This window comes from Mus pahari, chromosome 5 (genome assembly GCF_900095145.1).
Source record: "Mus pahari chromosome 5, PAHARI_EIJ_v1.1, whole genome shotgun sequence".
In the NCBI taxonomy this organism is placed as follows: Eukaryota; Metazoa; Chordata; class Mammalia; order Rodentia; family Muridae; genus Mus; species Mus pahari.
Window position 1 is genome coordinate 55,812,824 of NC_034594.1, and position 12,475 is coordinate 55,825,298.

Sequence of the window (12,475 nt, forward strand, 5' to 3'; positions counted from 1 at the left end):
ACCTAAAGTTCATGAAGGGAAGAAAAATACCTTGACAAATAAAAACAAAATAGAAAAATCTATGGCTAACTCAAAAGATTGTTCAAAATTTGGAACATATATGAACCAAGAGATGTTCAGCTAACTTCTTTTTCAGAATGAACTAAATTATAATATGCCTTATACATTCTAATTATAACCACAGTCCTTGCATATTCCAACAGACTTGGAGTAATACAAAATAAATACACTCTTCAGCGTTTATTAATACTTGATGTTATTTGGACAATGCTAAAGGAGTGAAAATATTGCTTCTAGAACTTTCCTTTACTGGTCAAAATTTAAGTGTCTTCAGACAAATAGTCGAGGCTATAGGAGTGTATGGATTAATACACGTCCCCTTCACAGATGAATACAAGAGGTCTCAGAACACACACAGTAATCATGTTGTGAACACAACCTTTCCTTTAGTCTTTTAAACACACCAGAACATTTGTTTTATAAGATTGCAAAAAAAAAAAAAAAAAATCTCAGAGCCTGCAGACACGTGGTGAAAGAGCTTGATTTGGTGCAGGGAACAGCTCGAAGCTGTTTAGTAGATTTGAATAGATTCTAGCCTTCCAGCTCCCAAGGCCAGTGCTTGCTCCTGGGCTGGACACAGACCCAGAAGTTGATCTCCTCCCACCTGACCTCGGGGAAAGTTGATGCACTCAGAGGTTCATCTCCATCTTTTTTTTTAAACACATATTTTTCAGGCATCAATGCATAGGCACATCCCTTTAAAAATATATTAAGGTCCCCCCAAAAGGGGTGAATTAACTTTGTCACTCTGGCATAGTTACGAGAATACAATGCCACACACCCTGTCAGAATGCAATAAATATTTATTGGTGATTTTCTTTACTTATTCAACAATATATGGTTCAGAATCTTTTCCCCCGTTTTTTTTGTTTTTTGTTTTTATTAATTCCCTGATTTGATGTTATAGCTTATATAAATGGCCACAGTTTCTGTGACCATAGCTCAGAATAAGCAAGGCAGCCACTCAGGTTAAGTAAAATGGCAGTATGCTGGCTGGAGTTTGGTATACATATCCTGTCAATACTGAATCTTCATACACCAGAACTCCGATTCTAGAAGACTGATGTACTTTCAAGGGCAAAAGTAGTTAGCTGCATATTAATTACCAGAACTTTCCACCTGTAATTGGGGAACCTGGAATAGCTTGAGGCCATTTCATCCCAACTACACTAACCTCAAGAGCCACTGGCATGTATGTATTTTTCTGTGACACTGGGACACAAAGTATTACTCCAGACACATCATCTCAAGGCTGACACACATATCTTAAGTTCATCTCCAAAAAGTATATGAATTGCATATATTTGTTCGCATTCAACAAGTTCATTTATGCAGGGAAACAAAGGCGACTTATACTCCATCTGGGGTCACAAATCGGATTCCATCCCCTTCTCTCTCCATTGTGAAATCGGCGAGTCAGGCTTATATCTAAAAATCATTCCACCATCGAGGTGAAAACATCTGTTCAAAGAACTGCTTCTTAGGATGAATGTGACAGACACATTACACTTACAGATAAAGAACATGTAGCATTTCCAAGCTGTCTTCCCAAGGGGACGGACATGGTCTCCGGGTCTCGTATATCATGTGACTCTTTCCTTTGAACTGGTAATAAACCAGAACTCTCCAAGTATAGCATTCCACAACCTTCACAGGCAGTTCTAAGCATGAGGTTATACACACACGCACACGCACACACACACGCACACACACACACACACACACACACACACGCATCCACACACCTATGTACACACATCAAAAGAGATATTCAGGTCATTATTTTAGTCTAGGAAAAAAATATATTTATATCACTGCAATGGCACACCCTGGGTAAAATGTTACTTCAGCAATGCGAATTGGAGGCAGCTTACGGAACTGGCTTTGTTCTGCGTGGTGGCGCCTGACCTGGCGTCCATAGTAAAACCTGTAACATTTGGTCACTTGCTGCCACACGGATGCAGCAGGGCCGTACAGGAATGAAATATGGAAATACATATAAATAAAACCACAAGGAGTTTGGGAGCAAGGGCTCTGCAGAGCTGGTGCCTTGAGACAGCACATTCCTCAGTACAGCTGGAGAACAGATGCCAAAGCTGGATGTTGTTTTCCTGGGTGAAGGGGACTTGACCCATTTCTTCTGCTGTTCAGGTGCAGGTGGTTTGTCATATCTTTGCCTCAAAACCCGGCAGAAGAGAAGCCAAAGAAAAACATTCAGAAGGAACGGTGGAGGGTGTGTTCGATTTTCTTCCAAGGGCTTATGTAATCAACAGGAAGGGGCTGTGAAGCTGAGATACCAGAATCTATTCCCTATAGAGAAAAGAGAGACAAAAAAAAATGTCAGCCAGTATTACCAGCCAGCAGTCAACCAATCAGCTATACATCACGCTTCTTCTATCAAATAGAAGCAGACACACACAACATTTTGGGTTCACAGAAAGTGACAAGGCTCAGTGCATACTGAGTCCCATTAATATGGATCTTAAATACAAACTAGTAAGAACAACTCACTTGTCAATACAGAGGCCTATCATAATTACCCCATTATTGTTGTTACTGTTTGAAACAGGGTCTCACTGTCACTCTGGCTGGCCTTGAACTCCAAGAGACCCACCTGCCTCTGCCACCTGAGTAATAGGATTAAAGGTAGGAGCCACTACATCTGGCTATTCAAACAATTATTTAAAAAATAGAGAGAGCTGGGCATAGTGGTACAAACTTTTAATTCCAGCACTCAGGAGACAGAGGCAGGCGGATCTGTATGTGTTTGAAGTTCGACTTGTCTACATAACAAGTTTCAGGCCCGGGCAGGCTACATAGTAAGACTCTGTCTTTATAAACAAAACCGAACAAAACCTAACTAACCAACTAAATAAGGAAAAGAAAGGAACAGGATCGAACATATTTTCTAACGCTTCCTTTCTGGGACGTAATAAACCATAGTTTTTGTAATCTGACCATACATAGATTTCATCAGGCATACATACATACATGCTCACATGAAGGACAAGGAGAATATGAACTTGACCTTAAAACTCCAATACACACACACACACACACACACACACACACACACACACACACGTAACATTTGGATAGTTTCTTTTGCTATGTCTACACCCTTCAGGCTACAAAATCCCCTTCTTCATTTGATGTGGGACTATAGACACCTACTATGCAAATAGATGTGGGGACTGAGATTGTTTATGGATATTTAAGGTGAGAAGGAAAGGGCTGTGAAAGTTCACATCTAGTTCACGTCAGAGTAAGAGTCCAGGGCAGCTAGTTCCCTTATTAAGGGAGTTCTAGAATTGAAGCCAAGGAAGCTGTGTGGTCTATGAAGGGCCTATAACACATAAAATAAAACGTAATGTGCTTCAATACACAAAACTGCTGCTCTTTTGAGTTAGTCCCAGGGCATGCAAATATCTTTACAAGTGTGTCCTTTAATATTGATACATATTGCCTCCCAGCCTCCCATAAACCAAAGGAAAGGAGCTCCGTCTGCCTGGTGCTCCGCACCTGAACGGCCCTTTGACCACTGGGCCACATGCAGAGAACACGTGGTGAACCTGGATGAGGTGGGAGAGAAGGCACCTGTCCCTCTGCAGAGCTCTCTGCAAGAGCAGTTCTCACACGCACACACGCCATGTCAGGAAAGCTGTTATTATGAAGGTATCATTATCTCTCTAATTTACAGGTGGAGGAACTGAGTTAGGAAGCAAAGTGGGGTGAGTTTCCAGTGTCAACGTTTCGGTTGGCTTTAGACCACATAGCTGTCGGGATGCCAGAGTCTGGCTGAGCCCTGGGAAACAGTGTGGCTTTCCTATTGTTCTCATGGCTTACTGCTAAAAGTTCGGGAGGCAGTAAACACTTTTACTGCTCCTTGGGTATTATTGCAGACACTCAGGATGTCCTTTATTGGCCTTTCCATTGGCTTTGTTTGACTCTACCATAGGGATATGGTTAAGACTAAGTAAGTAAGACCCAGAAGGTGGCCTTTGAATGATGCAACTTTCCATATTATTCCATTTGCAGAGATAACTGCCAAGGAGTAAGAAAAGGACCTCAGCACTGTAAACAATGTTCACTTGTTAGAATACTTTAGTGAGGTTGTGCTTTGAACATGTTCCGTGTTTAGAAAAAAAAAAAAATCAAGCCTCAAGTTGGTAACTTTAAAAAAAAAGGAAACCTTTTAATCCTTCAGTACTGGCTTCAAGGTAATACTCTGTTTTCACTTAATGCATAATTCCATAATGCTTTCTTAATGGAATAGGACTGCGGGGGTTAAAAACAAAGTACTTGGACCAGTGAGATGGCTCAGTGGATAAGAGTGCCTGATGCCAAGCCTAATGACCTGAGTTCGATCCCCGGGACCCACATGTAGAACTGACTTTTATATGTTCTTGTCCTTTAACCTCCAGACACATGACACATACACACACCAAAAATCAATGTACCCCCAAATTTCCACAGCTTCTCAAAACTTTTTTTTTATCAAAACAAGCCGAGAGAGAGAGAGAGAGAGAGAGAGAGAGAGAGAAGATCCCCACTCATATTTGTCAACTCTAGCATGAAAAAAAAAATCAAGAACTCCTAGACTTCAGCAAAAGCAGAGATAAAACAAAAATTGTTGGAGTACTTAAAAAAAAAAATCCCTGGGAAAAGCTTTTTACAATATTGTAAGAAAAGTCTTTACTAAACTGTCATAACTTGACAGCAAATTTAGTATTCCTTACTCTATAATAAATAGCTTTCAGGGAAAAAAATGAGAGAGAGAGAGAGAGAATGAATCATGTAAGTATGCAACTTCACCAAGGTCTTGGTTAAAAATGGTAAAAACTGAAATAGTTAACCCAAAAATTGTAGCACAAAGTTGGAACTTTCACATCTAGGAATGCATCTAGGAACATAATATACCTGTTTCATTAAGAAAGTTCTTGAACTTAAAAGAGAGAGACACTGGCTGCTGCTAGTGGAGTACAAGATGAAAATATATTTTAGTAGGTCACTTTCTGGCAATGAGGAAGTGACAGCTATTTCCAGTCACACCACTGACTCGATAAATCCTCCAGGGCTAAATTGGTCTGGTGTAGGGGTTACTGGGATAAGAGAGTTACAAATAATTCCTTATTTAAGTGACTCCCCCAAAAGATAGGGAGCACAGTTCAGTACTTAGGCTCCTGACACTACATCTGAGATCCAGGCATTAACAAACAGGCCTGGCTTCTGTGAATGGCATTAAAGGGCAAAGGGACCCTTCTTGAGAGAAAGGCAGCCAGTGGTGAGTATAGGATCCGGCCACATGACCTTGACCTCACTTCAAGGAGTGATCCTCATCTCTTGAATAACAGGGGAGCCATATTAGTCTTGGTGTCTTCTACTATGCAAAGAGAACTGAAATCTCACACAGCCCAGCACCTGATATGAGTGTTTCAATAGGAATCAAGAGAGAGAGAGAGAGAGAGAGAGAGAGAGAGAGAGAGAAAGAGAGAGAGAGAGAGATTTGCCAGAAAGTCATTGCTCATTCTTTCAACTTACCTTGTAAATTTGGGAGTTGCCTCTTTGAAGGGGTGAAGGGGTGTGTGTGTGAAAATTCTCCATTTAGGATTGTCTCAGCCCACTCTCCATAAGGTAGTCATGATGAGTTTGTAGCATTCTAAAAGAAGACTTTATATATGGCACAGCCTCAGCCCCAAAGAGACCTCATTTGTCCAGTTAGGGTAAGAGGCCTTGGGAGTTTGCATGTTTTAAAAATCCATTTTCTTTTCTTTCTAGACCCCCCTCCCATGTCATAAAAATCCACCAGGTGTCCTGGGCACTGAAGAGGCAGCATGAATGGGCCAAGTGGCTTTCACCTGGATTTTCTTCTGTGGTACAAACCGAGCCCTGATAGCCACTATCGGAGTCCTTTTACAGTGCTCCTGGGCACAGCGGGTCTTCCTTCTGGTAAGGAGTGATGACTGTCATTAATGCCACAGATGAAATCCTTCCCTTGAAATTCCAGACAGAGAAAGGATTAGGGTGACTTGAAAAGCCGCGTATCTGACGGGAAATACAGCATCGAAACTCAGAGGCAGGGTTTTATTTATCTAAGTACATGTATTTTACACACCAGCGATGGACAGAGTTCTTCTGAGAAATTACTGGCTCCGGGTTTAATTCTGATGATCAAGGTCATTCATTATAAGCCCCATGGTTTCAGCAATCTCTTACACCAAGCAACGCTGCAGATATTTGTTTTGTTTTTTTGTTTGTTTGTTTGTTTTCCTTTAATTTCAGAGGGCGAAGACGAAGTAAAAAAAGTGCAGTTCTTCAATTAAAGTGCATGGATGAGGTAAACTATTCGAGAGTTTTGAGTCTATTCGGTACTGGCTCAGACAGGAACCATCCTGCCATGCATCTGCTGCATCTGGGTTCGCATCGCCTGGACACTGCTCAAAATCTTATTCTGGTGCGTCATTGCAGTGATGCCAATTCTCGCCATGTCACTGCAGGTGGGGCAGAGAGAAAGGGAGAGAAAGTCATGAGGGGTACGGAGAACCTCCTCCTCAAGGTTTCATGCAGACACACATTTGAATCAGCCACAATTAGTACAGTACAAGGCAGGTGTATACATGTTTCATTCAGCCATCCAATACAACAATGCAGGTACTATACAAAGGTCTCGTAAAATTATACTCAACCAAAATGAGAGGCATTCCATGTAATGGGTTTGACCTAATGTTGTTTGTATGTTAATGTTAATTTGGGTCCCCCAAATTGTTTACAGGAGAGAGTCCACACATATGCACAAAACACACTGAGGGAACCTGCCCCCAGTTGATTCTGATTGGTTAATAAAGATACCAGCAGCCAATGACTGGAGAAGGCAGACAGAGGCTGAGGTATTTTGGATTCCTGGCCTTGGGACTGGAGGGGATTGAGAAAAGAGATCTGCCTCCCTGAGAGAGAGTGGCCCAGAGCACCCCCCAGTTGAGCACCCTTTGGGCCCAGAACAGCCAAGATAAAACACAAAATTTAGTAAGTTGTAACTGATAATTATCAGCAGAAGGGAGATTTCTCTCAGTAGTGGAGGTTAGGCAATAGCCCAGCTATTATGCTGACTAAGACATATCAAAATATAAAGGCTATCTATGTGTGTGTGTCTTTCATTCAGGAATGTTAAACATTGAGGCCGGTAGTGAACCTGCTGCCAAGATTTATTTATTAATTTTTAATACAACAATTCCAGATTTCTTCTCTCTCTTTCTCACTTTTTAAATAAATGAGTAGGGAATGATTATGAAGCTCAAAGCACAACAGGCAAATACTATGAAATCTCGATTTACCCTTTGGTGTTACATCGCTGAGTACTTACTCCTGGGTCATGTGAACCACGGCTTCTAGGGTCGTGTACCCGGCGGCCGTGAAGTTGTCCTTATACCGGTCCATTTTGATGGCCTGCAGCCAGTCGCCCACTGATACTACAGCAGAGAATTCAGGGGAGCTGGGATCTAACAAGGCTGTGTTTGGTCTGAAAAGAGAATGAGAGTGTATAAAACAGCTAGAAATCAGATTACATAGGACAGACGGGCCAGGGAAACACAGGGCCAAAGTGGAATAGCTGTCATTCAAATTTTTTTGTGAGGTTTTGTTTTGTTTTCATGGCCCTCATTTTAGGTGGACCACTCAGGGAACTGAGTCTCATAGCAGATCCCTGACCATCCTAACTTGGTAGAGAATGACGAAGCCCTTGTGATTCTTCCCTGTACAGTCTTTAAGAATCCATTTTCCATCAGGACCATATACCACAGACATTAAGTTCAGCAAACATGGACAACTCAGTGAATCAAAGGGAGGAGAATTGGGAATTTGCTAGCTGCCAGGCATGATGGAAGCTGAGAGAGCAGAGAGAGTTCCAGTCCAACATGCTCTTCGCTAGGTGTGTGAGACATGCTCTGTGTGCCTCCCCACAAAGCCAGGACAGGGGGAGGCAATCCTCTCTTGAAACAACCTAGGCCCGACCAGCACATGCAAAGACCGGGGGGGGGGGGGGGGCGGAATGGCACTGTGATTGCTCTATGGATTGGGGTATATGCTCCTCAGATTCCTCTGCTAATTATTCCAATAAAGTCAAAGCACTTCTTAACTTAGTTATTAATTTGTTCATTCTTAACCCAGGAATTTACTCTCAGATCAATAGTCAAGACTGACTGGTCTCAGGCATTCTGCCTTTCCTCATGATGGAGGTCCATGAGGAATCTCCCATCCATCAGTCTTTAAGAGACTTAGAATCATCTTCACCTTTCTACTGAATGACCACAGGCTAGCCCTTCAGAGAGAATTTTATAACATATCTATTGTAATTTCCTGAGCAGAAAAATGGTGTTCTTAAACTTCCCTTTCCCCTTAAAACCACAGAAATTCTATGTCTGATTTTAACATTTTAGCCTGAATCTATGATTGTGCACAAACATTTAGGTTGGAATAATGTCCTCAATTTAGGACAAAAAATTTTTTTCTTATGAAAAAAAAAAAAAGAAAGTTATTGTGCTGTCTAGATTTGTTTTATATACAGAATCAATCCAATTCTTGAAAAGCTTTCATTTTTGATCTAAATTATTTTCATTTGTATTATCTTCCTTTTACATAAATGCTTTGACAAAAACTAATTTTACAGCAATCGATTTTGTGTTTCAATAACTTGTCTCTCTGACCTTCCTCTTGTATCTGTCAGTTCAGTTGTCTCTGAATGAGATTCAGCAACTGTTTACAATAAAAATATGCAAGGTTGAATTCTTTTAATTTTGAGTTAATAACATACTACATAGAATTTTTATATCTGTCATTAAGTGTGTGGGGACAAGGTAGAGCTACAGCATTTGTTGTTAAACAAAAGCCAAATCATTTGTATTTATTAGTAATTTCAGGTTAGGCACATCATGAACAGGATTCCACTGACTGACAAGGTCAGAAAACCTCAAGGTGAAAACTATCTCCCCTGGGTGTCAGTTAGTCACTGCCCAGATTGTTCTGAAGTCTCCATTCTCTTTGTAAAACAGCACAGTTGCCTAATTTTGTGCTAAGTCATGTCCCATATTCTATTATATCCTATTATCATCAATAGTGACAGGCATTATTTAAGTACTATTATCAAGAAAAAGTTCAAAACTGATAAAAATACATGCTATGACTCAACCAGCTCTATGCCTTGGTGCAAGACAGTTATTATGCTGTACTAGTGGCTGAAGAGCTTTTCATATTGATCTAAATGCTAAGAGAAGTACCAAATACAAAAAAAAAAAAAAAAAGAAAAAGAAAAACTTTAAAAATACCTCCCCCTTGCTTCTCCCGACAAAAGGACACAGATGAAGGCAAGAAAGTAGGGAAGATTCACCCTGGGAACTGAAGAAACTGTTAGACCTGGAAAAGAAGTCTTGGGAGCCATTTTAATCTTTCTAAGAATAGGACAAAAAGATAACCTCCATGTGGTAGCAGATGTCCTTCTTTAGATAACAAAGTTACATACATTCCTAGCTAAGATGTAGAATTTAGCCATATTTAGTGTTATTCCAGAAATTGATGCTCACTCAAAGCAAGCCTGAGTCTTATCATTTTTGACCTAACAGTCTAACCAACAGGCCTTTCTACCCTGATCTACACCAGATGAATCTTGTGTCTAGGTGTCCTGAATCTGTTGACAGGAAATCCCATTCTTGAAATGAAACTTCCTGGTGAACCATGGCCCTGGGATCTTTATGGTTTTTGTTGTTGTTGTTGTTGTTGTTTTTGTTTCTTCACAGACCAATCAGCTTCTTCAGGCTCAAAGTAATTGAAGAAGTCACCCAGGTTGCAGAGCTCAGAGGTAGCCTGTGACTTTGCAAAGCAGAATCAGGATGCACTGCTCTTGCTTGTCACAAATGATGCGGTCCCTCATACATCATTACTAGTAAGCATGGCAAACCTGGAACTCTCTGACCCTGTCCTCTTCAGGCTGTTGGGATTGCGGATGAGTTTGTCCAGCATGTTGACGATCTGCCCAAATTTAGGCCTGTCGCTTCTCTCTTTCTGCCAGCAGTCCAGCATTAACTGATGGAGGGCAATGGGGCAGTCCATTGGAGGGGGTAGCCGGTACCCTTCCTCGATGGCTTTGATCACCTAGAGAAGACAAAAGGACACTGTGGTGAGCTGCCAGCAGGCTAAGTGTGGGCACAGCTCCAACTCCTTTACAGAAGCCAAAGCTAGGTATTGCTGGCAACGAGGGAGAAAAGCCAGCTGTTAAATGGAAGTGATGCCAATCTGAAACTCTAACGAAAGAGGCATTGATATTCCAAAGTGATTAGGACCCAATTAGATCACAGCATGGTGTCGGAGCTTTGGTGACAGCCCTCCAACATCACAGGGTCCTGTCTGCACTCCACTATTCAGCTTCAGCACATCTACACACTCCAGTGAAAGCCACCAGTGCCAGACATCCTTGAGGAAGTAATTCCAAATTGGAAGTCCCTAGGCATCATTTCAGCCCTGTGTAACTTCATTCAGTAGCTACTGTATCAGCATCAGTGCCTGCTTCTAGACACCTAGTCATTTTCTCTATAGGAGATCTACACTCTTATGCATCAACTGGGTCTGTCTTGGCCACAGATCTCTGCTGATGAACTCTAATCAAAGTGTTAATAAGTCAATTCCTGAAAATATATTTGAATCTATTCATATTATCAGGCAGCTCCTGTGCATTAAAGGAAATTTCAATGGTAGGTGTTTACTGTCTTATTGCTCAAGGCCATTTGGTGTAGTTTGTCTTCCTGCTCAATTAGATAAAGGAACCATTCCTCTCTTCTAATTTAGTCCTTCTCACGTGTCTTCACAGACAGGACATTGGTTCTTTTTCTTCCAGTCCCTAACCCCATTCCCTTTGTTTTCTGAGCTAGGATCTAACAATGTAGTTAAGTTGGCTGGCCTCCCACTGGACATCCTCCTGCCTCAGCCATCATGCTTGGCTCATACTACCTTTACATTGACTTTTTCTATATATAATCCCCTCTCCATTGGGACTCGAATCCAGTATAGGTGATTTGGCAGGAAAGACTCCTGCCAACTTCAGGAGAGGGAACTCCTCACACAGAGTCTCAGTCATAACAAGCCTTGTTAATGAGCAACCTCAGATATTGGAAGCAGTTTTGTTTGATACCTTAAGCCTTTTTATTTGTCCTTTTCTTTTTCTTTGCCCCTCCCCAAATGATCACTGCCCAGAAGACAAAGTACTTCGGCCATCCCATAACCACACTGGATCTGTCCCTCAAGGGGCTATTGACTGTTGAGAAACTGGCCAGGGGCAGAAAATAGTCAGTTCGAGTAGATCTCCATTCTAGGCATAAATTTGATGGCTGTCTTTTCAGCCAACACATGGCTTCCATCTAGCAATCATCTTTTGATGGAGGACCACCTCCCAAGTATTTTTTCAATATCTTACTGTATCAGAATTATGTGCTTCTCCTTCTAAAAGAGATGTTTCTGCTCTACCTCTTGTAAGGTCTTTGTATTCAACTTTAATTTTGGCAAGCACGTTAGGTCAGTTCGAGCCTCTTATTCCTTTTATCTTTCCAAGTACACAGTATTGACTTTGGAGCTGATGAAAGCATTCTCTGTTGATGAGGATGCAGAGAGCACTGGGCTGGTGCCTGGAGAATGCAAACTGATGCGTGTGCTTTCTCCCAGGCTCTTTACCCATGCATGGCCAGCTGGAAAGATGGCTTTTAGGTTAACGAAGCATGTTTTTCAGCTCACTGCTGAGTCTCTTGGGTGGGGGACCATTTCTTTTCTTTTCTTTTCTTTTTTTTAAATGACTAAGTTTTGTGTGTATTCCCTGGTTCTAGCATTGCATTTGGCATTGCCCAGTGATGTCACTTGTATTTCCTAACAATTCCCCAAATCCAGACACATAATATATGAATGATATTATCAGTATTTTTGGTGAGCAAGAGATGGCCACAAAGCCACCTAAATGCAAAGGATTGCTCTACAGAAATACAGAAACTATCAAAATTATTAAGTCTGAGAATAGGTAGGGCAGCAGTATTGTTCTCTTTCATGGACACACATTTATCTGGGACTCTCAGCTGAAATAAAGGAAACTTAATGACAAACAACTCAGTATGTGAATTCAAGCATACCATGCTCCCTCTGAGAGACTGAATCCAAACATTGTTGAAAGAGAATACTTGAAGACATCTATAAGCGATAATCTCTTTATACCATGAACTCCACAGTATTTACTCCCCATCCCCCAGTCTTTATCTATCTTGTATTGGCCCATCACTCTAGCTGTCATCTTTCATCCTGCCCACTCTGGATCCTCTTTTATGAATGGTTGATGCACAATGCCAGCGCTACAACTTTTTTTTTTTTTTTTTTTTTTTTTTTTTTTTTTTTT

At 41.3% G+C, this 12,475-nt stretch overlaps 1 protein-coding gene across 2 annotated transcripts in view; it reads right to left on the minus strand.

Annotated features, from left to right (window-relative positions):
- Nucleotides 1-719: 719 nt before the first annotated feature.
- Nucleotides 720-12,475, minus strand: part of Epha4 (EPH receptor A4) — a 143,908-nt gene continuing 132,152 nt past the window's right edge. The window contains exons 15-18 of one of the 2 annotated variants that reach the window (XM_021199095.2): nucleotides 10,007-10,200; nucleotides 7,421-7,576; nucleotides 5,602-6,551; nucleotides 720-2,370 (exon numbers count right to left, since the gene is read on the minus strand). In XM_021199095.2, coding sequence (XP_021054754.1) covers nucleotides 6,437-6,551; nucleotides 7,421-7,576; nucleotides 10,007-10,200 — 465 coding nt within the window. In that variant the 3' untranslated portion in view covers nucleotides 720-2,370; nucleotides 5,602-6,436. Of the gene's footprint in view, nucleotides 2,371-5,601; nucleotides 6,552-7,391; nucleotides 7,577-10,006; nucleotides 10,201-12,475 lie in introns of both variants that reach the window. The other variant, XM_021199096.2, reaches the window with a different exon arrangement.